This window comes from Galeopterus variegatus, unplaced genomic scaffold, assembly GCF_000696425.1.
Source record: "Galeopterus variegatus unplaced genomic scaffold, G_variegatus-3.0.2 Scaffold1568, whole genome shotgun sequence".
Taxonomy (NCBI): Eukaryota; Metazoa; Chordata; class Mammalia; order Dermoptera; family Cynocephalidae; genus Galeopterus; species Galeopterus variegatus.
The window spans coordinates 354,244-381,404 of NW_007727679.1; the positions used below are offsets into that span (position 1 = coordinate 354,244).

The following is a 27,161-nucleotide window of genomic DNA, read 5'->3' on the forward strand; positions in this document are numbered from 1 at the left end:
TTGTTTAACACATTCTGTTCTAGTCAGGCTTTCTTGACGTTTCGAAAAGGACCAATCCCACTCTGCAATGCAAACAATGGGTTAGTCGCTTAGAAACCACACATCCCGGCATGCCACGTTCCCGAGTGAGCTCGGGTCGCATTCTGGGAGTTGTAGTCTCTCGGGACCAGCCCCGCCCGTCGTATCGTGCAGCTTCGGCGGGCTGTGTTTGGAGAAAACCCTGCCGGGTGGCTCAGCACCCAAGCCCAGGAGAGCAGAGCCGCCCTGCAACCTTTGCCCTCAGACCCCGGAGACCGGCTCCGCCCCTTTTTGACTCTTTCCCACGGCCCAAAATGGCGGCGGAGGTGGATTTTGGCGACCTAGAACTGTTCGAGGCGTTTGACCACGCAGAGGAGTCGATTCCGAAACCCGTTCACACCCGCTTCAAGGACGACGACAGAGACGAGGAGGACAGGAATGGGATCGGCGACGCGGAGGTACGGGAGCGGCTTCGGCAGTGCGAAGAAACCATCGAGCAGCTCCGCGCCGAGAATATCCTTCCCGCTCGCTGGGCCCAGTCACTAGGCGTGGGGTCGGTGCGGTGGCCCGCGAGGGCGCGGGCGGAAATTCCAGTAAGGCCAGAATTCCAAGTAATTTCCCTCGCCCGCTGGCGGGCTCAGAGTCTAGGGTTTGGGTTGCACAAGCTGCCCCCAGGCCTCCGCGCAGACCCTTCCCTTCCGGGAATCCGTCTCCTGATCAAATCCACTCCTCCAGCCTCCCAACTGGGTGCCGTTTTGGGGGTTATTTTACATAACCACTTCTCTCTTTTTGGAGCCATTATCCGATTTCACTTTTTCAGCCAAGCTTAAGTTGATGTAGTCACGTTATAGTTGTACGTTAGGAGACACCGTATACTTCGACCTTCGGTCACTTTTCATCGCGGGGCAAGAGCTGGTAATCCTGGGATGCAGAGTTGGGAGCCTTAAGGAATTGCGGCGTGCAAAGAGAAATGGTTAATTACTTGATTAAAATTGGGGATCAATTTTAGAGTTCTTCCACTTTGAGCTAGCTTCTGTGGAGAAGATGCATTACAACGCTTTGGGGAAAACGTTCCAGATAAGCTTCTATTTGGCTTTAGTTACATGATTACAGATTTTCTGGAGTCGCTAGTATGTTTATTTACATTCTTAAGGTTTTTTAAACTATTCGTACAGGTGATTTTGGTTATGGTCGTTTCCCTTTTTAAATTTATAAAGAGCCATGAAAGTGGTTGGTATGTAAGGTTTTAAAGTTTTCGAAGTCTAGTTTGTTTTTTCATAATGCCATTTTCTTCGACATTTTATTATGAAAATTTTCAAAATACAGAAAAAAATTAAATATTCAAGATACACAAATTACAAAAATACAGGCTTGTACAGTGGAAATCTATATATTCCATTTTACATTCTTCGGTCATTAACAGTAATCTGGCATTTTGCTTTATCACATATCATGATGCTTTGACTTGGGAAGTTTTCTTAATTGGCCGTTTAAACTTTTGACAGGGATGCCGTTGTTTGACTAACGTTTTTGGTTCAGTCTGTTAGTCTCATGAACTTCACGGTTGTTTCTTAGAATATATGTTCAAAGGGGTGAAAACTACATGAATTTTAACTTTTAGGGTCCAGTGCCTTGCCCTGCAGTAAAACAAGCTCAGTAAGTGTGTCATCACAAAATACTTGTGGGTCTTTTACGTTCATAACATTGTGACAACAAAAGTGAGAGTTAGTAGTAATTGAATTTTATGATCTGCATGATTCCATTTAATGACGGCTAATACTCCTTTAACAAGTAATAACATCAAGAACTTAAAAGAAAATTGAACATTCTGACTCGACCAAGGTATGAGATCTTGAAATTACACCATAGTTGCCCCTTATTATTTATCTTGATATTAATATTTAATCACAGTTTTTTTGTTAAAAGGGTGTAGGATTTTTGTATTTTTTTTTTATTTATTCAACATACTCTGAAGAAATCAGAGTATAGGCTAGGGGGTTGGGTTAGTACACTTGGTTAGAGTGTGGTGCTAACACCAATATCAAGGGTTCAGATCCCCAAACCAGCCAGCTGCCGAAAGAAAGAAACAAACAAATCAGAGTAATGGTCCTTTATTCTTAATTTGTGGGCATAAAATCTGATTTCTTATAAGTGCACTAAACTTTTAAACTGACTTACCTAGTGAAATTATTTGTGAAACCAGAAAATTTTGGCTTATTGTTCAAAACAGGCAAGTTGTCAATCCAGTTGTTTCTATTCAACAAACATTTCTGGGAGGTTAGAACTAAAATTACAATGTTACTCTAGCTGAAGGTTTATTTACATGATTAAAATGTGTTCATAAATAGAAACAGTGCAAAGATACAGCATTTTATTTTATTCACTTTATTTTATTTTATTTTATTTTTTGGTGGCTGGCCAGTACAGGGATCTAACCCTGGACCTTATTATCAGCACCCTGCTCTAACCAGCTCAGCCAGCCAGCCAGCCAGCCAGCTAGCCCTCCCAAGATACAGCATTTTAGAAGAAAAGTAATGTGGTTTCGAAAAAAGTACAGTGAATAGATTTGCATTCAGGCTTCTGATTTTAAGAGATAGATTAAATGCAGGTATCTCTTTTTAGAGTGGGGGTGGCGGCTGTCTGGTATGGAGATCTGAATCCTTGACCTTGATGTTATAAATCTGATCTCTAACCGGCCAGTCCATTAAATGCAGGTGTCTCTTAATATAAATTTAACAGTTTACTAAATCTAAAATATTTGGTTAAGTACAGATTTATTAGGTGGAATAGTATTTTCAAGCTTTCAGATTTGGGGCTGCCATGAAGTAGTTTCACATGCCCTCTATTGCCCCTAGTACCAGCTGGAGTACTGGCTGCATTGGTGACTAAAAGTTTAAATTTTAGAATTTAGTAGTATTTCAGAATAACTTCCCCATACCCTACCTTTCTATGCCTATGTGAGCACCTTTTGTGTATCTAAACTCATTTTTTTTTAGATTTTAAATGTATTAAATATAACTGGAATTCCCCATAAAAGTCATGATTTTTACATGTTAAAGATATTTTATTTAAGCACACATTTTCTAAAAGAATTAGTCCTTCAAACATTAAATTTTTATTTGAAAAGGGTTGATAATAACCTGAGATCAAATGATTACAGCATCATAGGCTTTGCCAGTTTATAACAAGGAATCATTGATATCATGAAAAAAGAGTGAAGTATTATTTTTTTAGAATTATTGCCCTCCATATTGTCAGATTGGCAAAGCATTTTACAGAAAACCAAGGAAGAACGAGAATAAAATTATTTAGATAAAGTTTGTACCCCTAGGTCTCTTTGTTTAATTCTTATTTTTAGAACTGTCGTAATGAGAAGTTTTCCTCTTTTTTATCGATAAGCTTTTTTTAACTTTTTATTATGAAAATGTTCAAACATGCAAAAGTGGAAACAGTAGTATGGGTAACACCTGTGTTTTCCTCACTCTGCCTTCTTCAAGTCCCATACACACATTTCACCCCAAATATTTCAGCATGTACTTTTAAAGATAAAGACTTTCGTGTGCATAACTACAGTACCATCACATGTAATAAATGGCATGATTTCCTTAATAATATTCCCTACCCAGTCCGTATTCAGATTTCTCCAACTGAGTGTATTTATAGCTGGTTGCTCAAATTAGACTGCAACCAAGGATGATGTAGATGCATATGGCTTTTTTTTTTTTTTTTTTTTTTGACGGCTGACCTGTATGGGGATCCAAACCCTTGACCCGGGCTTTACAAGGTAGTGCTCTAACCAACTGAGCTAACAGGCCAGGCTGCAAGTGGCTTTTAGGGCCGGCCCGTGGCTCACTTGGGAGAGTGTGGTGCTGACAACAGCAAGTCAAGGGTTAAGACCTCCTTACGGGTCATCTTTTAAAAAAAAACAAAAAACAACAAAAATATATATTTTTTTAAAAACTGAAGTTTACCTAAATTGAAAAAAGTCTGTTAATGTTATTTATTCACTAATGCAAACAATTCAAAATAGAAACCGGTTTTTTCACTTGCTATACAGGTAGAGGAATATGGGGCAGGTGAGAAGAGGAGGAATCAGAGATTTAGCTGGTCCCAGGTTACTGAAGGGATATATTGCAAGTTTCTATCAAGTATTTCATTTTCCTATATACTTCCAAGCCGAATCGCTGAAATTCTTTTAGAAATTTATTTTTATAACCTGCCAGTTTATCCTTTTACTCCTCCCCTCAATTTGTAAGGACACTAGCCATCAAGTAAAGAAATTTTTTGGTTGAAAACAGAAAGATTAATTGTAGTTCTTAATTTTTGTGAAACATTTAAAAAAATATGTTCATGTAAAACCAATAAAGTAGGTAAAATTGGTGAAAGCTTAAAACTGGAGTTCTTTGTGGTTCTTGGTCTTAATTGTGAAATATTACATGATCTTTAGTACTTAAGACTTATAAAAGTTACGTGTTTACATATATTTATATGGAAGTTTTACTTTAATATCTTCTATGTTTTAACTTCTGTTTTAGTGGAATATTGGTGAACAATACTAAGTTAGATGGACCTTTATTACAGATTCTGTTTATGAACAATGCTATTTCAAAGTAAGTAATTTTTTCCTTTCCTAAATATGAGTTAATGTGTTTTATGAAAGTGTCTTCTATAAATATGCTATTTTCATTTTTACTTAAATCATCTTTATTCTTTTACTTAAAATGCTCCTGGAGTTAAAGTGTATGGAATCATGATTAAGAGCAAGGACATTGGAGTCATATAGACCTGAATTTGAACCTGGACTCTTATTTTCTACATCTGTGAACCTGGGCAGGTCACAGAACCTTTCTGCATCATCATTTTCCTCACTGGAAATCAGGATACTAATAGTAACTACCTCTTAGGTAGCTAAATGAGCACCCGTAAGAACCCAGGAAATAGCTTCCAATAAAAATGACCACTACCACCATAGCAATAATAATAATGTTAGCCACATCTCTCCCAAAATCAAATATAACTGAGTTTTCCATGTTGGCTATCTTTGAAACCTACCCACGTCATTATTTTTTTTAATAGCAAAACTAGACCTTTTGCCAGCCTTCCAGCATGCTTGGGTTTAGGGAGACTCAGGGCATTCCTGCAGGGCTTGCTAGAATGTTCTGAAATGGTTGAGGCTTTGCCCTATCCCTTACTCAGAACATTGTCATAAACATTTCAGACAGTTGCTTGTCCCCTCCCAAGTCACTTAATCATATTGTTATCTTATGTGGTGGCCAAGGCAAAGAAGGTAGAGTTGCCCTATCCCTTACTCAGAACATTGTCATAAACATTTCAGACAGTTGCTTGTCCCCTCCCCAGTCACTTAATCATATTGTTATCTTATGTGGTGGCCAAGGCAAAGAAGGTAGAGGGAACAGGTGCCAGGCCCATAACCTACTTTATCTCAGCGGAAGTGGAACCCAGGCTCTGAGGGTGGAGAAGCTGGATGGTGGATGCAGCAGCAGCAAAGTGCTGAGCACAGCTGGACTTTAGCACTATTGTCCACCCCAGACTAGAATTAGCATCTACTGTAGCTCATGACAGTCTAATTTCTGCACCATTCCCTGGCATTTCTTCTGTGGACATCTTGCAATGTCAGGGCTAGAAGAGACCTGAAAGATCATCAAGTCTGTGAAGAGGACACTGAGTCTGAGTCATTCTGGCTGCCCAATTGCGACCTAACGAGACCTGGGCTCCTTTGATATCTCCTGAAGTGAGCACTACAGAATATTTGATGAGTGTGGTTCTTGACTCGGAGGGTTAGAGAAAGTAGATCTCAGTATTTTTTCTTGCATTGAATTTTGGTTTTATTTTTTCCAGTTTCATATTTATATTGGTGTTCCCTTATATGTGTATAAAGAATCTTTGGGAGGAGGGTGTGGAAGAATTGAATATGTTAGTTGTCTTTGTGTTGCAGAAATAGATGGCTAGGAGACAGGGTAGGAAGGGAGCTTTTCATTATGGATTTTTTTACTTTTGGATTTTGAACCATTTACATGTATCTATTAAAAAATTAAATATATAAAGTTTATAAATAAAATCCATTTATTCTTTGCACAACTGTTTCAAATCCATGTGAGGTTATCATAATCATTTTGTTAACTTGGCAACAATGTGTATTTTTCCCTAATAAATAGGTTCCTGAGTGTTACAGAGTCAGTGATTTGATAAACCTCTGAAAAATGAAATAAGATTTACACATGACGTCTTATAATAATGCATAAGACTTCGGTCTGTTAAATGTCTTACTCTGGGTTCTGACAGTTTTGTCCTCTTATACAGGCAATATCATCAAGAAATAGAGGAATTTGTATCAAATTTAGTAAAAAGATTTGAGGAACAGCAGAAAAATGATGTGGAAAAGACTTCCTTTAATCTTTTGCCCCAGGTATTTCAATTTAAGAGACTTTAAAATTAGTAGGTTATGCTTTTAACCACCAATGATTAGGCCACAGAGATGCTCTTTCAAAACCAAAGTGATTGTTAAGATTGTCTGTTCACCTTCCCTCCCTCTACCGGCCTCTTCCTCCAAAGTCTGACTGGATTGTGGCTCCTTTGGTCAGGGGAGTCATATTCAGACCTGGCTCTTTTCATTTCCTAACTTGGACACACGGTTTTGGGCAAAAAATTAATTTCAGGCCAGGAAAAAATTCTGTATTTCTGGGGGTTATAAAAGATGGGTTCTTTTTATCTAAAACCAACAGACATAAGTACTGTCCTTTTCCCCCCCCTTTCCTTGTTAAAAAATCAGTAATATGCCCAAAGAAATCTGAGAAATTTTACTATGTGAATATTAGAGCATAAATTGATGTAGGAAAAAAAAAAGAATCAGATTTATGATTTCTGGGCTTTTTTTTAAATTAAGGTAAGTAGAATCTCTCAAATAAGGGTATCTAGCGCTTTATTCTCAGGGTTTAGAGAATGGAGCATTCTGATTAATTATATTTATTATCACCTTTAGTTTTTATGTATCCTATATAATTTTTAAAGGTTCAAGAAACAAAATAAATTTAACAATAAAGAGAATGGAGCATTCTGATTAATTATATTTATTATCACCTTTAGTTTTTATGTATCCTATACAATTTTTAAAGATTCAAGAAACAAAATAAATTTAACAATAAAAATTGTACTATTATTTAATTTTTGATTCAAGGACAAGGAACACTTTGGAATTCTGTAGAGGTCTGTTGAGGTCTCTAAGGGTTATATTATCAGTATTGACTAGTAATGTAAAATTATATCATTCAAAAAGTTTTTTGGTTATCTGATTTCACAATGATCTGAAGTCTGCCTTGCCAGTTTAAGCATTGAAAGTTCCATAATCTTGATCAACACAAAAGTTATAGTGCATGCTAATGCTTCAGAAGAAGTGGTATCTTTTTCAGTTTTTCCATGTGAAACTTTTCATAAATATTCCTAGCTTAACTTCTAAACTCACCCTAATATCGACAACGATGATCCAAAAATTTATATACCTTAATAGTAAGTATGAGAAAATAAAAGGAATGTATTCAGATTCCTAAGATTTGAAATTTAAAGTTGTTAAAAATTAGCTATTCTTCGTAATGTGTGTTTTTCTTTGTATTAGCCATCCAGTATTGTGCTAGAAGAGGACCATAAAGTAGAAGAATCCTGTGCCTTTAAAAACAACAAGGAAGCTTTTAGTGTAAGTTTGGACATTTTAGTTTCGAATTCTGTAGATATGTGTTTCCTATCCTGTGTCAGCTGGGTGGTATTTAAGTGATAAAGGGATATGGTCCCAGCATTCTTTTGTTATAAATAATAGTGTAGACCTCATCCTCTAAATATTATAATTTGCTTTTTCATAACTATCACATTGTGACCTGGGGGCACAATAGACATACTTCAGAGGGCTTTGTTTTTGTCCTAACCAAGCTCTTTGTGTTTATTTTTCAAAAACTTGAGTGAAGATATAGAAAGCATGCTTGTTGAACTTAGAGATGGCTGAAGCTAAGAGGGACAGATAGTTAATATAACAGATAGCAGATTTGAAATTTAAAATGTTGACAGACTCAACCGGTGGGTGAAAAATAGAAGAAGCTTAACAGAAATGACTTACATTTAGGATAACAGCTTTTCAGTACCTATGCCGAATTCAGTAGTGTCAATACAGTGTAGTATGATTTTGGAGCTTACAGTTTTTTTGAAAAGATATATAATCCTGGATGCTATCAAAGGAAGACTAGTTTTCATGTTTATGGAGTATTATCCCCCATTAATATACCACAGTTTTAAAGATATGGGACTGCTGGGATGATGAAAAGCCCACAAACCTTGTTGAAGAGAAGATTTACAAGGGACTTCACATCTCTGCAAGTAGGATAAAGGCTGTTGTTTGGAACGGGTACTTTAAATCACCCTTTACAGTGCCAAGGGATGGAATTAGGACCAGTGATTGAATTGAGTACAAGAAGGTACATTTCAACTCAACTTTTATAGAAAGCCGATATTTCTATCAGAAATGTGAAAAATGAAGTAGTACATCTCCTTTCAAAAAGTGAATTCCATGTTAATAAAGTCAAATAAAGACTGAGATGCTATCAGGGCACTTTAAAGAAAGATTTCTGGATTCGAATTAGGTAATTTTTCATTTCCTTCCTAATTCTAAGGTTCTGAGATTTAAAGTGGCACTTGCCTTAGAAATTGGAAATTTTGTGAATTTGTTAATTTAGTCCTTTAACGTATACTAATAAATATTGACCGAATGCTGCTTTGTGCCAAGGATCATTCTGGGTTCCACGGGACACAGCAATGAAAAAAAAGGGCAAAGTCCCAGCTGTCATTTAATTACCTTCTAGTGGGGGCAGTCAGTGCTCTCAAGCAGAATAAAGAAGGGGAGTTAGTAACTGTGGGGTAGGTGGTTTGTAAATGAGGAGTTAGTGGCAGCCTCTCTAATCTGAGCCCTGGATGAAATGAGGGCGCGAGTTAAGGCTGCAGTCTGAGTGAAGAGTGCTCCAGGCAGTGGGAAAGTAAGTGGGAAGCCAAAGCCAGCACTCAGATATTGCTCACTCTGTACCACATACTGGTATAGAAGTTCTAAGCTCATATATTATTCCCATTTTACAGATGAGGAGACAGACATGGAAAGCTAAGTAACTTGCCAATAGGCTAATAAGTGGCAAAGGCAGGGTTTGAAACCAGGCCTTCAGACTCCAGAGCATATGATCTGAATCCTTATATTGCCTTATAGGCCATAGCGAGGACTTTGGATTTTACTCTAAGATGAGAAGCCATTGAAGGGTTTTAAGTAGAAGTGTGACATATGACTTGAATTTTGAAAAGAAGGGGTTTTGTGTGGAAAATAGTCAGTAGCTGGTTACATGTAGAAGCTGGAAGCCAGTTAGTAAGTTAATTGTATTAATCTCAGGTGAGTGAAAGTGGTGGCTGAGAGTAGGGTGACAGTGGTGGGGAGAGAAGTGGTTAAACGTGGATATATACTTGGGAAGTAGAGCTAATCAAATATATTCATGACTTGGATGTAGAATATGAGAGCAAGAGAGTAGTCAGAATGACTCAGGTTTTTGACCTGAGCAACTGGAGGAATTCTGTGATGGGGAAAACTGGAGGAGAAGCAGGTTTGGAGGAGGCTAGGAATCCAGTGCAGTTTTAAATAGATGAGTTTGAGATGCCTCATATATCCAGGGAGAGCTGTCAAGTTGGCATTTGCATTTACAAATTTGGTATTTAGGAGGGATCACACCTTTGAGGGTTGTCAGCCTATAAATTCTATTTCATACCATGGGTCTGGATGAGTTACCTAGAGAGTGAAAGTAGAGAGGACTAAGGACTGAGCCCTAGGGCACTCCAATATATAGCAGATGAAGAAATGAGAAGGATCTATCTAGCAAAGGTAGGAAGAGAACTGAAAAAGTGGTGTCCTGGAAACCAAGGGAAGAAGATATTTTCAGGAGGAAGGAAGAATTGGTTGTGTTGGTTGTTCCTCATAGGCTGAGTAAGATGAAGACTGGGAACTGTTCATTGAATTTGGCTGCATGGAGGTCATTGGGGAGCTCCATTGTCGAGTAGTTTAGTGCAATTATTGGAACAGATGCATTGCTGGAAATGTTTGAGAGAATAGCAGTGTTGGTTTTTTTTAAAAAGGTGGTGGCTGGCCAGTTAGCTCAGTTGGTTAGAGTGTGGGGCTGATTAACACCAAGGTCCAAGATTTGATCTGTGTATTGGCCAGCTGCCAAAATTTTTAAAAATAAATAAAAATAAGTTTTAAAGTGGGAAGAGTGTTCTTGATTAAGACACTAAAAAGCTATAACATCTAAGTGTAACGTGCGATCCTTAATCAAATCCTGGCTTGTAAAAAAAACAAACTAAAAGACATTTTAGGGACAGTTGGAGAAAACTGATATAGATGATACCAGGGAATGATTAGTTAATTTTTTTAGGTGTGACAGAAGTATTGTGGTTGATAGGAGAATATTATTATTCTTAGAAGGCTTCTGAAGTTATTTACAGATGAAATGTCATGATGTCTGCAAATGGCTTTCAGATGGCTCAGTAAAAACTGTGTGTGTATAGAGAGAGAGATATGCACACAAAAATGTCAAATTATTAACAATTGTTGAATCTAGGTAAAGAGTACATGGGTGTTCATTGTACCATTTTTTCAACTTGTCTGTATGAAATTTTTCCAAAAAATTGGAGGGAAAAGAAAAGAGTTAATTAGAAGAAAGGAAATGGAAGCAATGAGGTCTGAGGGTCTTGCTGTAAAGAAAAGCAAGGAAAGGAAATGGGGCATTGGAGGGAAATATGAAAGTCAAGGTTTTTATTTTTTGTTTGAATTTTGGATAGTGTACCTGATAGTAATGATCAAATACAGAGAAAAAACTCGATGTAGGAGAGAGAGAGCAATTTAAAGATGTAGCTTTTACTTACACACATCAAAATCTGTCCTCTTTAACTAGGAAGTTAATTATTATTTCTAATAATTTCATCCAAAAATAAATTGTTAAAACAGTTAATCATAGTCTTACATATTTAATGTCTTTTTTTCCTGCTTAAATAGCAATATTTTTTGACTTGTTTTCTGCAGGTTGTAGGAAGTGTCCTGTATTTTACTAATTTTTGCCTTGATAAATTGGGGCAACCGCTACTAAATGAAAACCCTCAGCTTACCGAAGGATGGGAAATACCCAAGTATCCTACATAGTGAATGAAGATCTTTATGCATCTTGCCACTAAGTTCACCTTTAAAAAAACTTACCAAATTTTGCAGACTATGATAACTATTCCTTAATAAAATTCGCTAAAGGTACCAGCAAGTCTTCAGCCACATTGTTTCTCTAGAAGGGCAAGAAATACAAGTAAAGGCAAAAAGGTTTGTGTGGGGAGTTGTTTTGTTTTATTATTATTTTTTAACCAAAACATAAACTCTTTTAGCTTGAAAGTTAATTTTCTTTGTTGCTGGTTTACTATAAAGTAAATTACAGATCGAGCTAGAATTTCAATATATAGACATATATTAAATGTTTAAATCGGTCATCTGTTTTTTGGAATTCGTTGGTTCATGCCTAAAGTCTGTGGGTGGGTGGAAATGTGTAATTATTGCTGTAAATTTGATTGCTTTCTTATAACCATCTGCCTTCTTTTCATGTTACCTGAAGAAAATATGATAATCTGTTTGCCTCAGTTCTTCTGTTAGTAACCACTGAAAAAAAACTCAAAAGAGGTAAAAAAAAAAAAAAAAAAAAAACTCAAAAGAGGTAAAAAAAAAAAAAAAAAGGAAAAAAAAAAAAAAAAAGGAAAAAAAAAAAAAAAAAGGAAAAAAAAAAAAAAAAAGGAAAAAAAAAAAAAAAAAGGAAAAAAAAAAAAAAAAAGGAAAAAAAAAAAAAAAAACTCAAAAGAGGTAAAAAAAAAAAAAAAAAAAACCTCAAAAGAGGTAACAGATCATTTAGGAACAGAATGGTTCTTGGTTAAAAGACTCTGCACGGTACTATTTAAATCACTAAGTACAGGAGATGTAGGTGTACTCATTATTGCAGACGTGAGTGATCTGTGATCTACTTGCTTTCTTGTCTCTCTGATACACTTTGCTATCATATAGAAATTGGTTTGCTTTTCTGTTTTCATTTACATTATGAACATCTTTGTTTTTTGACCAAACAGGCCAAAACCTCACTGTTTCAATTGTGGTTCTGAAGAACATCAGATGAAAGATTGCCCAATGGTAAATTTCTATCACACTAACAAAAATTTCTTTGAACCAGAGCTTTCTAGAATGTTTTTGACACATTTATGTCATTGTGTGATATAAGAAACTTCCGGTGTTACTTTCCTGTAGTCCTTTAATTTAAAATCTTTTCAGATCTTTACTTAACATTTTAAGGCATTAGATTTAAAAAAAAATTTATTATAATACTACCTGTATTTGAAATAAATGAAACATTATGAGTTAATTTTTAGACAGTTTATTCTAAAAACTTGATTTTATGTTATGATAATACTGAGTTAATAAATTAAAGTGACTGCTTCTCTACCTTGCTTATATTTCCAAAATATCTACCCCTTTTGTACTTGTTCCTGAAACACTAAGACTAAAATAATCTGTTTGCTTGACCTAAAGATTATTTTTATTTAATTTCTGAAATATTTTTAAATTGCATAACACCATTCTTTCCAAACATGATTTAGCCTCGGAATGCTGCTCGAATAAGTGAAAAGAGAAAAGAGTATATGGATGCCTGTGGTGAGGCAAACAATCAGAATTTTCAGCAGCGGTACCATGCAGAAGAAGTAGAAGAAAGATTTGGAAGATTCAAGCCAGGAGTTATTAGGTACCACTGTCATTTTACCATAGAATGTAATTTTTATTTCTCCCATATTTGGAATACTCTGTGTATTTCAGGATAATTATCAGGATATAAGTGTACTCTAGCAAGGCCCTAGGTAATATACATCAATTCATTCAGAACTAGTTATTGTGTTAACTATGTGTTTATTAGGCACCATGCTACATGCTGTGTAATATAAGACAGAAATGTTTTTAAATGCCAGAACATTACATGTTTTTACATAAATAAGAATTCAGTATTTTTTCTTCCTCTTTTACTTTTACTTAGTGAGGAACTTCAAGATGCACTGGGTGTGACGGACAAGAGTCTTCCGCCTTTTATCTATCGGATGCGCCAGCTAGGGTACCCACCAGGGTGGCTCAAAGAGGCTGAATTGGAGCATTCAGGGCTCGCCCTTTATGATGGAAAAGGTATAGTATATTAGGTTAGCTAAGTCAGATTAAGTGTTATCTTTTTTTTTCTTTTTTAGTTAAAGGAAAAAATCACAAAATGTGATAGGAATGGCTTGTTTAATGTGTGATCATGATGATGTTTCCTTGGTTTTACAAGGAAGGAACTAGAACTTCAGAGTCCATAGAATTATCATATGGTTATTTGGACTTGCTCAGTGTCCACCTAGGCCACAGTATCAACTCTTCTGCTTGTCCTCATAAGCTCTTACTTTTCTCAGTCATGACGTCAGATAGAGACCGATCAATGCTAGGAGACATATACAATTTAGAATGCAGAAACCCTCTAATAGTCTAGAATTTGTCTCCTAGTTACTCTAGAAAGGTACATTCACACATGTGCACAAGGAAATGTATGTATACAATGATATTTTTGTAGTATTGAATATGATAGTGAAAAATTAAAAACAACATTAAGGTCCTTAAAGGGGAATAGTTAGATAAGTTCCAGGCTATGGAATCCATGCAACATTTGAAGAGTGGAATAAATCTATATGAGCTGACATGGCAAAATTTTTCTGTATTTCTGAGTTTAAAAAAAGTAAGTTTCTGTATACCTTATACATTATGGTGCCATTGACCTTGAAAAGAAACAAAACCCTGGGCCGACCCGGTATTTCTGTATACCTTATACATTATGGTGCCATTGACCTTGAAAAGAAACAAAACCCTGGGCCGGCCCGGTAGCACACTGCTACAGTGAGCCGCTTGGGAGTGTGGCGGCGCTCCCGCCAAGGGTTCGGATCCCACATACAGACCAGTTCCCGCTCACTGGCTGAGCGAGGTGCGGGCGCAGCACCAAGGGTTGCGATCCGTTGCCGGACACGAAAAAAGACAAAAAGGAAAAAAAAAAAAGAAAAGAAAAGAAACAAAACCCACATGAATGAAAAAATCATCTCTTATTTTCTCTGAGGACTTACGTATGTAAAAAGTATTCTTAAAATGTCTTAACTGAGACCCATCTAGATTCTAGGGTTTATGCTCATGGAGATATTCCCTGAACACTTTATCTAAATATGTCTCTCCCTCATCCACTCACCTGTCCTGCCAGTCTTTATCACTGCACCCTGTTTGTTTTCTTCATACACTATCACAATTTGTGTAAATTTACTTTGTTATATATTTATTTTTGTTTCATATTATACATTTATTTTTATTTTACTTGAATATTGTCTCTTTTCCCAACTAGGTTGTAAGCTTGGTTTTATGTTGGTTTTTTGTTTGTTTGTTTTTGGTGGCTAGCAGGTGCAGGGATCTGAACCCTTGACCTTGGTGTCATAACACCATGCTCTAAGCAGCTGAGCTAACCACCAGCCCTAGATTGTAAGCTTTGTAATTTTAAAACCGTACCTATTTTATTCACCAATGTATCCCCTAACATGTAGCACAGTGCGTGGCATGTGGTAGATATTAAATTTTCAAAAAACCAAAAAACAGATCTTAACTGATAAACAGCAAAAGCAACAGTGGTTATTCCTGGAAGAGAGAGAGGATTGAGCTAAAGACTTTAGTGTTATCGCTGATGCCCTGAATTTTTTGAAAATGAAAATGTTTCTGTATCTTACTTAGTAACTTAAAATAAAAATGTAAAAAAAGAAAAATTCACCAAGCCCCCTTCCCAATTTGTACCAAAGAGATATGTCATGGTCTTTTTAATATATCTCAAATTCATACTAACATTTAAATTATTGTTGCTTTTACCACTTTATTTAGGTGCTTGCATTTTTGTAGTTTTTTCCCGTTTTTTGTTTGGTTTATTTGTTTGAATAGAGATTCTTTGGTCAAAAGATTGTGGATGATTAATAGTCTGTTAACCTCTTTTAATCTGTAATTCTTCTTCCTTGTTTTTAACAAAACTGTGTAGTTTTCCCTGTAGAGTTTTTGAGCCTCATGCAGTTATTTAGCATATTACTCAGTCCCTTTGTTTATTTTCTGTGAATTGTTATAGTATCACACCACAGTGATCATTGCCTATATCTGTTAATTAATGTTGGTTTGTAAAATGGTTATATCCTCATTCTTTCATTACTCCTTGGCTTATTAGCTAGAATACTTATATAAAGAGAAACTTTCTCTCATAAATTATTTGGTTACCTTAGGTATATAAATATTATAGGATTGGCAAAATAAATGCTTGATTTATTTAGTAGTATTCAAAATTAAATAAAGTGGTTCCCAAGTATCCTTCAAAGACTACTCTCATCCGTAAAGTGGTTTTAATAATATGTACCTGTTTGGGTTGTTGTGAAGATTAACTGAGTTAATATTTAATATTAAACCACTTAAAACACTTTCTGAAAAGAAAATACTATCCTGGTACGTAGTAAGTACTATATAAATAAAAGTGTTGGAATAGAGCAGTAGACAAATCATAAGATGAATGCCAAATAGGCTTTTAAGTAACCCATATAAGAATCAGTTTCCAAGATTTTAAATATTTATTTTTATCAAAGTAATGTGTCCACATTATTTTAGAATTCTAATCTAATGGCTAAGAAAAATTATAATTAAAGCCATTTTCAAGCTAATTATGTTGCCATGAGTACAAAGACTTTCCAGGTGTACTTTTGGTCTGGGGAGGGATGTATGTTGGCACCTACCAATATGAACGCTTGTGATGGTCTATAATAGATGGTGCTGATGGAGAAACAGAACTTGGAGAAGTACAACAGAGTAAAAGTGTCACTTATGATCTCTCAAAATTGGTAAACTATCCAGGTTTTAATATATCTACTCCCAGAGGAATTCCAGATGTAAGTATACTGTTTGGTTTGTTTTTATTCTTCTTAGATGTGACATTATTATATTAAAGGATGTTCAAAATATTAACTTATATAGCAATTACTGTACATAAATAAGTAAATTTATTTACATGTTTAACTTTTTAATGTCCTTTATGTTAACTAAAATCTTAAGTGAAATTTGGTATTCATCAAAATCACAGTTTTTTCTGATCTTATGCCTAAGAAAAGGAGCTAAAATAGATTGGTTACATTCTGTAAATCTAAAACTATTCTAAAATTAAAAGACTTTTTTTTAATATGGGATTGTTCTGAAGCAGTATTATAAATTTTACAAAATTATTTTGGAAGTAAATTTCTATCTGTAATAAACCTAAGTATACTATGACTCTTTTACTGTTCTTTCTTGTCTTTTTCCTCCTCAAAATTCTCATTCTGTATATGATTATTTTTTCCACACTTATTCTTTTTCAACTTTCATCTTATGTTTCAAGATTTAATGGTTAATTATTGTGTTGTTGTTTTAATAGAAACTGCATTCTTGATGTTGTTAGGAACTGGGCAGTAGGAAAGAAACTAAACATCTGAACTTAGGTCTAGTGAACAGATATAAAGTGATGAATCACACAAGAGAGCATGTGATTCATTAAAGGCTAAATTGCATAATATAAACCATCAGTGTTTCTGGAAGTGGGTCCCAGTACTAGTCTACATCAGAATCCCATGGGGGTACTCAGTAGAAAGACACATTCTTAAGTCCTGCTCTTAGACTTAACTGACTCAGACTCTGGAATCTGTGCATTTCACAAGAGCTCAAAGTGATTCATAATAAGAACCACTGTTGAATGTGCTATTGGAGGTGAGAGAGAAATGAACAGTATTGAAACTTAAAGATCAGTACTCTATTTGGAAAGGGAAAGAACAGAAGATAGAAAGCTCAGCATGAGTAAGTATGTTAGGAGAAATGAGCAGTGAATAAGTCGTGTTAGCAGTGCCAGTGGATCCAGTGGATCATGGAAGAGAGACTGGAGCCAGGGAGGCCTGATAAGGGGCTGTCCATACTGCCTACAACTTCTGCTTGCAGTAGGTAAAACCTTTTTGGGCCAAGCAATTATGTCAACTAGTCTTTTAGTCTTCAGTCCTGATTATTTTGCGGGCAGATCCCCTTGCCCCATTATTTTCCTTAATTTCTAGTAAAGGAAAAAGCATAAGAAGCAGAAATGTAATGAGACCTCCACTCTACCTCCTTTGAGCAAAATCTCGAAACATGATGTTTTCCAAAAACAAATTTTTTTTTTTCTCTTTCCATCATTAGGAATGGAGGATGTTTGGTTCCATACCAATGCAGGCATGTCAGCAGAAGGATGTGTTTGCCAATTACCTTACTTCTAGCTTCCAAGTGGTAAATAGATTTTAAGAGTGTGGTCTATAAAAATTTGTTGCATATATCTGTGAGATTTTGTAACTCATTAGCATCTTATTGCCTTTTCTTGCTTTGTTATCTGATGACTCAAAAGGAAAATGGTAGCTAAACTCAACAGTTACCTAGATTTAGCTCCAGATTGGTTTGCTACATCATATTTAAGTGAAGGGATGGAGTTTAATTCTTTGTCTACCCCATTTAACTTGTGTTTGGTTTGGTTTACTCCTTTAGCCAAGTGTGAAGTCTGGCAGCAAGAGATCTTCATCTCAGTCCAGCCCTGGCAGTCCAAAGAAGCAGAAGAAGGAAAGCAGCTCAGCAGCCTCCTCCGCTGACATGGAGCTCGACTCAGGTAGGTTTCATCCCATGGCTTCGAATTCATTGAGAAGGTAGGATGAATTTGTATGCTCATTAGAAAGAAGAAGCTCTCTTATGAAGTAAATCTTTATTTTATTCTTGGAGACCTTAGCATCACCACTATCACTGATAAAAGGTGAACTGGAAGCTATGGCATAGTATGAGAGCCAAATGGACCAGCTAGCAGACTTACTCAGCCAGGCCCAGCAGTGCTACATCTAGGCTGGCCCCTCTGATCAGGGCAGTGCTCTGGGAAAAGCAGTGGAAAGCATGTGCCCTTCTGCCAGCTCAGTCCCAAAGAGGAAGAAGGGCAGAGCTGAATCAAGTTCTCCCTGTTACCTTCCAAATCATATTAATCTTATAAATCATGCCTCCTCCCCAAGAAAGAGAGGTCTTGAGGAAAAACCTGTCCTAGAAATCTAAAATGGGACACAGGCTTTGCTCTCTGATACTCCTTTAGTTTTTTTGTTCTCTTAACCCTTTGGGCTAAACCATGGAATCTGTGGTCGATCAGGATTGTGACAGCGATTCTAAGCAGATCAGTAGTGGATCAGGACAGTCCTGCTCCAACCTTTTGGATCCCTCCCTTACCCCAACACCAACCACTGCTTCATTTGGTTTCCCCTTGGGACTACTGATGAGTAGTTCAGAATTTGCCCCCAGAAGGCTATGGAATGGATCCAGACTTTGTGTTAATTGAATAAATGCCAAGGCCAGTCTGAATCCAAGGCTGAAAATTCATTCCTTGTTTTGTTGCCCATCTCAAATTATGCCCAGCTAATTTGGTCAATATAGCATTTTTTGTGGCTGGCCAGTATGGGGATCTGAACCCTTGACCTTGGTGTTAGATGTTCCGAAGTGAGATGAAATGGCAACAGTAAGATAAAGTAGGGGCTGGCTGGTTAGCTCACTTGGTTAGAGCCCAGCCTTATAACACCAAGGTGTACTGAGTTCGGATCCCTGTACTGGCCAACTGCAAAAACAAAGAAACTTAAATATTAAGATAAAATGCATAAAGATACTCTAATAATAAGATGTCAGTATTTCAAAGTCATGTGGACCAAAAAAAAAGATATCAGCAATATAAGTTGCCCACATTCGAATATGAGATCTCTTCTCCATTTTCAAATCCAAGGGGGAATTTTAAAGTCATGGATTAAATCCTCTTAAAGTTCAAAGGAATTAAAGTCCAAAACTGAATTATTTTGCAAAAGTGACTTCAACGTCCAAAATCAAAGCCCCCAAATTATTTCCCCAAATTTCTTACTCTGCTTAGTCTCAGCCACAGGAATCCTGGATACCTGGGAAGCATTCACAACCTGGGTTTCTAGCACCTACAGCCTTACTTCAGTGTCTGGTCTCACTTTTAACAAGGCCACAGAGTTAGTAGGAAACAGAATTATTACAGCCTTTATCACATACCCATGAAAATTTTAAAACAAGCAGTTCCCCAAAACGCTAAAGCAGTTGCCCCAGCCAAAATAACATTCCCAGAGCCCAGCACCTCTCAGTGTTACCAAAGACCATAGTCAAGATTCAGTGTTTTCTAAGTGAGCAAAAATCTTGGCTTTAGTCTTTCAAGGATGCTAGTCAGTCAATGCCAGTTGACTTTCTCCACTGCTTGTGAACTTAAATTCACTTGGGTGAAATCTCCCAGGAAGAAATGAATTTTGGTCTTATGCACTTATAATACTGTGGAAGAAAGCCACCTATGCTTGTGAATCATTGAGACACAGTTGCCATCTCAAAGTTTGAGGGTTTGTGGTGGTGGCATACCTGTCACCAGGTCCACATGCTTCTGTGTAGGCATCTTTATCCCTGTGCTGGGGGCTTTTTCCTCTGTTTCAAGTTGGGGAATTGCTAAGGCCTGAGAAACCTTTCTTCCAGTGGAAGTTTCTCTCTGTCTCTGTCTGTCTGTCTGTCTGTCTGTCTCTCTCTCTCTCTCATATCAACCTGAGTCCATGTGTCTCTGTCTCTGTCTGTCTGTCTGTCTGTCTGTCTGTCTGTCTGTCTCTCTCTCTCTCTCTCATATCAACCTGAGTCCATGTGTGGTGAGGCTCTTGGTCCTGAGGCCAGAACCTTAAGGTTCCAATTTTAGTGCCTCCACATTTCTTCCTTGGCTCTCAGTCCAGAATGGAATTTGGGGCGGTAGATCTAGCACTTCTCTGGCCTTGGTTTAGTTAGAAACTTGTTAGTTCTCTGTAATTCAGACAGACCTTTGCAAAACAAACTATTGGTGAGACTAAGAGGCCTGAAATGACTCGTCTTCATCCCTTCAAGTCTTTTCCTCAACCACACCCCCTAAAGAGTGCTTCACCCGCATAGTATGCACAGCAGCACCTCCCTGGGGCCTTCCTCTTTGCAGTCGGTGCCTTGGCTCACTGCACCACACTCACCCTACACTCTGTGCTGGAGGCTTGCTTACCAAGCCTGTGCTGGCAGCTGCTAAAGCTTCTGCCTGCCTGCACATATCTGCTACTTATAGCTCACGGTCCTCAGGCCACTTGCTAAAGGCCCTCTGGGCCCAGCCATCAGCAAAGGCAACTGGTTTTGTTTTCAGGGCCTTGGCCTCTTTAAAAACAGCCATACCTGTAAATGAAGTCAGTACAAGATGTCATCACCTGCTAAGGACAAAGGACTGTATGGCAAGTGCCTCCTTATCCAAACCACAAACTTAGAAGATGGGCCAGTATAAGCCTCTACAAGATGCCAGGATCAGAACACTGAGCACACTGAGGCCCAGGGCCCAAAGCCACATGTCTTGACTCTCCTGGTCGCCCCTCCCCCCAGTCAGTCCTCCCGTTTTCACTTCTCAGCGCTCCCTGCCAGCACACTAAATGTCAGGGGCTCTGAGGGTGTTCATAGCTGTCCCCTTCCCCACATAGGTTCTGATCACGTAAGTGCCCATACAGTGATCAAAATTATCATTAATCAGATTATCAAGGTGAAGTTTTAGAGCTGCTTAGTGAAAGAACCAGATGGGCCCTGCTAACTGATTAACACCGAGGTCCATGGTCCCAAATCAAGGCAGGCCTTTCCACCCCTGTACCACTGTAATCCACCCTCCACCCAGTTGTTTCCTGCCCTGAAGGAGGGGGCACAGCTCCATAAGGAATAAAAATTCAGTGACTTCTGTGGACAGCTCACTCCCAAGGAGCAGAAGAAACACTGAGACAATCTAATTGTCATTTTCTTGTATCATATAATTTATGTGTTACAAGTGAAATGGATTCCATGTCACAACCTGTGGGTACAGTGATTCAGTCTGAAATGTGAAATATGTGGATACTTAAGAAAGTTCATGGAAGGATTCATATTATCTTTGAATTCTATTTTTCCACAAACTTTTTGAAGTACTTTTGTTTAGCTGCCTGAATGTCTTTTTCCTATATATTTTAACTTTCTTATGTTAATAGTGTTTAATGAGATGTTTTGTTCAAATGAAACTTGGGTTTAAACTGTATAGTATAATGTATTCTTAAAAGCATTTATATATATAAATAGATTGTAAAATAAATAATTTATTAACTTTATATTCTCTTTTCCCTGACTGGTATTCTTAAAAGCATTTATATATATAAATAGATTGTAAAATAAATAATTTATTAACTTTATGTTCTCTTTTCCCTGACTGGTACAAGTATCTGAACCTTTGATCTTGGTATTACTAGGCTGTACTGTAACCAAATGAGCCAACTGAGCAGCCCCTCTCTTCCTCCTTTCGTTTGTTCATTTTTGTAGTTAATAGTACCATTGTTCTTGTAGTTACCTATACTTAGAAGTTCCACTCATCTTCAACTCCAACCACACTTAAATTCTGTCCTCCCTTTCTAGCCAGTTACCAAATCCTAACAATATTTTAGTAATTAATTTGCCTTTTAGTCAGGCCTTTCTTACCTCATTGCTATTGTTGGGGCTATAACTGATTTTTTTTTTGGGGGGGGGGCACACTTTCTTTTAGCTTTTTTATTTATTCTTTGCTCTTCTGAATGAGTTAACTTCATAAAATCTAAATGACAATATGTTATTCTTTTCACAAATCTTAGTGCCTATAAATAAAGCTCAGACAGGTTTTACATAGCTTTCAAGTTTTTTTTGAATTTTCCAAATTTTTTAAACAGGTACTATGTTTCAGACCCCTCTACTAGACCCTGAGGACAGAAAGATGAAGACACAGTTCCTCCTACAGTTACTACTCTGTTACCTAGCAATTGCAGATATACATACATCATTTTAATATGAATGTGGAGGCCTGTAGTGATACATATAGAACGATAGTGTTACATATGGCTGCCACAGAACTGATTACAGACTATAATGGTAGCACAAATGAAAAACTGAGCAGCTGTGCTAGATGAAGTCCTAGACTGTTACCAAGAGTGACTTTGAGCTGCATCTTGAGTGATGATTGCAGGGATTTACCAGGGAGATGGGCTGGGTTAGGGCATTTGCAACCATGGGAAGTGCAAATGCAGAAGCATGACACATCATGTAGCATTGGGCCAGCAACCAGGTGACAGGAATTGGTGACAGTTGGTGGTGAAGCCAGGCAGTGCGAGATGAGGGGTGGGAGTAGGCAAGCTCTTGGTCATGGAGGGCCTTGTAAGGCCTGGAGGGAGATTGGACTTCATCCAAAAGGTGATGAAAAGGCACTGAAGGGTTTCTAATTGAGATGGGAAGGTTAATAGGACCAGATTCGTGTTTTAGAAAGATTAATGTGACAGCAGTTAAGAGGACTGATGTAAGGAAAATGAGTTCAGAGGTAAGGATTACTCTAATATTCCTGGCAAATAGTAATGGGCCTGAAATACAGTAGTTTCTGTGGCAGTCTACAGGAAGGAGTGGACTCCAAAGAGCCAAGGACCTGAGGTGGGACAGAAGGAAAGAGAGGATTCTCAGATGACTAGCAGGTTTCTGTTTTGGAGTCTTCAAGCAGATACCACGGGTGGTACCACTGGTGAGAAGAACAAATAGGGCAAGAGTCCTGATTTTAGAGAAATAGTTGGCCCTCCATCTCTGTGGGTTCTGCGTCTGTGGATTCAACCAACCATGGATCAAAAATACTTTCTAAAAAATAACAATACAACAATAAGAAATAATGCAAATAAAAAATACAGTATAACACCTATCTAGCATTTACATTGTATTAGATATTATAAGTAATCTGGAGATGATTTAAAGTGGGAGGATGTGCATAGGGTAAATGCAAATACTACACCACTTTATGTAAGGGGCTTGAGCATTCTTGGATTTGGGGATCTGCAGGGGTTCTGGAACCAGTCCCCCGTGATACCAGGACTACTGTTCTTTGTTTTGGACAGGGTGTGTCTGTGGGATACATAGATGGTGATGTCCAGTGAACAGTTAGATGTGTGAACCCATAGTTCAGGCAAGCAGTCTAGACTAGAGATACAGAATTGAGAATAACCCAAGGTGTTATTCTTGCCTTGTCCCCTCTCTTCCTCCCCGTCAGCCTTCTTTCTGCCCACTCAGTAGCCAGCCTGCACTTCTGGTCCAATTTCTGGCTATGTTCTGCCACGAACTCCACTCTTTAGTTACATTGTAGTACCTTGGGGCATTAGTTCCAGGACCCCCTCCGATCCCAAAAATCCAAGAAAGTTCAAGTCCCTTATAAAAAGTGGCATTGTGTTTGTATATAACTGATGCACATCCTCCCATATACTTTAAGTCATCTCTAGATTACTTATAACACCTAATACCTAGAAATTACTCTATATCTTCATGCCATTGTACATATTTTCCAAGTATAAAACGATGTACACAGCACAGAAACAGATCTCCCAAGGGGTTTGGTTAAAGTACCTAGCACTAGAAGATGCTGACAGCTCTCCCTGCAGATGGTCTTTTGAGGTGAATTGAAGACATTAGGTGATGGTCATGGCACCTAAGATTCCAGAGTTTTCCCCCTCTCAAGCCAGTTATTTTTGGCCACTGAATCTCTGGATACACCCAAGTTCAAATAATAAATTGTAGTGAAACCAAATAATATCTCCTAACTTTCTTATTTCAGATGTGGAGATACCGCATGGTTCTCAGAGCAGCGAGGCTTTTCAGTTTCAGCCACCATTACCTCCCGACACTCCTCCACTACCCCAGGGAACTCCTCCACCCATCTTCACCCCTCCACTCCCCAAGGGCACCCCACCTCTCACTCCCAGTGACTCACCCCAGGCCAGAACAGCATCTGCAGCTATGGATGAGGACGCGCTGACTCTGGAAGAACTTGAAGAACAGCAGAGGCGGATCTGGGCGGCTCTGGAGCAGGCTGAGAGTGTAAACAGTGATTCTGATATTCCCGTGGACACACCTTTAACTGGGAATTCTGTTGCCTCCTCACCTGGTCCAAATGATCTAGACCTCCCTGTCCCAGAGGGAAAAACATCTGAAAAGCAGATGCTGGATGAGCCTGAGGTACCAGACACTTGTATGATGAAATCCGAAGTTGAACATTCCTCAAGTCCAGATTCTGAGGCTCCAATGCTTTGTCAGAAGGAAAAGGAAGAGTCTGCTCAGGTAGATTCTCAAGGTGCTCTTCTTGATAATGGCCACGTTGTATCAAATTGTGACATTAGGAATGGAGGCAGCCAGAAGCTCCTTCATGTGGACACCTGTCCTTCAATAGCCACTAAAATTCATAGCCCTATACCTGACATGAGCAAGTTTGCAACTGGAATAACACCATTTGAATTTGAGAATATGGCGGAATCTACTGGAATGTACCTCAGGATAAGAAACTTGTTAAAGAACTCACCCCGAAACCAGCAGAAAAACAAAAAGTCTTCTGAATAACTGCTTGACATACGACCAAGAGCTATTTAATTATCTATAACTTTGTTTTCTGTTAATTAATACTAAGTGGGCAGAAAAAATTGTTTTCCTATTTGTCCCTCCCATGTTTAAAAATTTCTCCAGGGTTTAATTGTGGTCTAAAGTCAAACCTATTTTAAAGAATGGAAAGACTGGGCTCACTAGTTTGCAATATTTTATTCTCACTGACAAAAACTTGGGCGGGGAATGTAAGTATGAGATGGTTTGGAGATAGTGTGTTAAGGTTTATACTATTTTCGGATTGTGAGTGTCTGTCGAGTGATGATTTTTATGTCTTTTGTACATTGTTTTCCCTTTTTACATTTTGCTAATATCCTGTATGTAAATTTAATATATCACTTTTTAAAAGAACAAATTCTAACCATTTTAAATTCATATTTCAACTCTGAAAACCAAATGAGAAAAATCAGGGATGAGCAGCTTTATCCCATTTGGGGTATTTTTGTAAGCGATTTACATGCATCAGTTTCAATAACACTTTTACTTTTTTTGTAACTTCATTCTTCATACAAGCTTGCTATACAGGTATGTTCACCTTTACGTTTAGAGGTTTAAATAAATTAGTTTTCATATACATAATCTAAGACTTTGAATACAAAACAAATGATTCACAGTTAAATTAGTGTGTACATAGCCTTTTAAGTTCGGATGTAAATTATGTGGTTGTAAAAATTAGTGGTAGCAAAGAAAATATAATTATAAGAAATTGCAAGTTTGGGTGCTTTCCGTGGATTTCAGCCTTAAATATAGAAACAGAATCTTTGAAAGTAATTATTTTGAAACAAATGGAGGGCAGCTAGCCTTTGTACAAAAATAATTTTCTAGATTTGAACGCTAGATAATTAATAGTTAAAAATAAAGTAGACATAAATTGCTTTTTTGTTTTCCTTTTTGTCTCTTTTTTTGTGACCGGCAACGGATCGCAACCCTCAGTGTCGCGCCCGTACCGGACCAGGACTGGCAACGGGATCGCAACCCTCGGTGTTGCCCCCGCGCCTCGCTCAGCCAGTGAGCGGCCAGTCTGTATGTGGGATCCGAACCCTCGGTGGGAGCACTGCTGTGCTTCCCAAGCGGCGCACTGTAGCAGTGCGCCACTGGGCTGGCCCCATAAATTGCTTTTAATTGTCAATATATAAGGTGGAGCTGACACTTGGGAGAGCATGGTACTGATAACAAACAGCAAGGTCAAGGGTTCGGATCCCCTTACTGGCCAGCTGCCAAAAAAAAAAAAGAGCTGAAACTATGGTTTTTGTCTTTATGTAGAATGCCATTACATCTTTACACTTAGTCAAGTCCATGAAAATAAATGTTTAGATGATCTTGAACTATTAGTCTCAGGCAGTGTTATCCTGCTTTCAAGCCAACAGAGGGAGCAAAATAGAACCATTCCAGATTTAGTTTCCATTTTTGAAAACTTGAGTAATCAAATTTACTGTTCTCTAAACAGTAAAGGAAAGGAAAATTATGTGGAAGGGAAATTTATTTTTAAGGCCTTCACAGAACAAGCTAGAAATAGAATAAAACGTTAAATGCTTTTGGCATTTTTTTTCTATGAATTTAAACACTTAATAAAAGTAATCCTTTACAGTAGTTTATGTAGTGCTTTTGCACACATTATCTTACTCAACATTTCTGTCAGGCAAATACATTATCACACATGGAAGTAAGGAAGGGGAGGCAGAGAGAGGAAAAAGAGGTTTGTCAACATTCAAGAAGTGGTTCTTGAGAGGCCAGCCTTCAACTAAAGACTTCACTATTTCCTAAATCGTAAAAATAGTTGCTTAAATGCCCCTTTAAGTGTCACATTTGTACAGTCATCTGTGAAAACCAGAGATATCTTAGCAGTTATTTCTTTAGCATATGCCAGATATTACGTTAAGGTATTTTTGTGCATTACCACATTTTCACAATCACCATATTAGGTAGGTGTTGTTAACTCTATTTTTTTTAGAGAAAATGCCTAAGACACACAGCTAAGTGACCTAATAAACCTAAATCCAGATATCTCTGACACCCATATCCATTCTCTTAACCACTGCACTGCCTTCCTGTCAAAAGCTCTATGAAAGCACCAATTTCTCAAAAAATTGGCTTCTATTTAATTACTTATTGAGGGCACACTTGTGTTAAGTGTCGTTCAATGTGCTTTGAGGCATTAAAAGAAGAAATGATAGAATCTACCTATAATGAGCATAATTATATAATCATAGAATATTGATTACAATTCAGTAAGTGGCCATGTGACGAGGGTAGGGTACTTGGGCCTTTTTGTGATGGTGGGAGAATCACCTAGGGAGGACTAGCTTCAAATTCCCAAAGCCACTGGTTAAATAATTCATTTGGAGCATATGTGAAGACTTGTAGAAAGATAACCCTTGAGCTAATCCTTAAAGTGTAGGTAGGAGGGTTCCATAGACAAAATGAGCATTGAAATGTACAGGAAACAGCATGAGTTAAGCAG

General features: G+C 37.6%; 1 protein-coding gene across 2 annotated transcripts; it reads left to right on the forward strand.

The window, feature by feature from the left end:
- Positions 1–212: 212 nt before the first annotated feature.
- Positions 213–25,274, forward strand: ZCCHC8 (zinc finger, CCHC domain containing 8). 2 transcript variants are annotated; one of them, XM_008577715.1, is made up of 14 exons: positions 213–531; positions 1,818–1,860; positions 4,554–4,628; positions 6,340–6,445; positions 7,649–7,726; positions 11,126–11,229; positions 11,345–11,410; positions 12,199–12,259; positions 12,724–12,866; positions 13,152–13,294; positions 15,965–16,086; positions 17,390–17,476; positions 17,729–17,846; positions 23,883–25,274. In XM_008577715.1, the coding sequence occupies exons 1-14, from the start codon at positions 333–335 to the stop codon at positions 24,659–24,661; spliced, it is 2,124 nt and encodes a 707-aa protein (XP_008575937.1). In that variant the 5' UTR covers positions 213–332; the 3' UTR covers positions 24,662–25,274. The 2 variants fall into 2 exon arrangements, with proteins under 2 accessions (XP_008575937.1, XP_008575938.1); XM_008577716.1 differs by lacking the exon at positions 1,818–1,860 and having other exon boundaries at positions 360–476.
- The last annotated feature ends 1,887 nt before the right edge of the window (positions 25,275–27,161 follow it).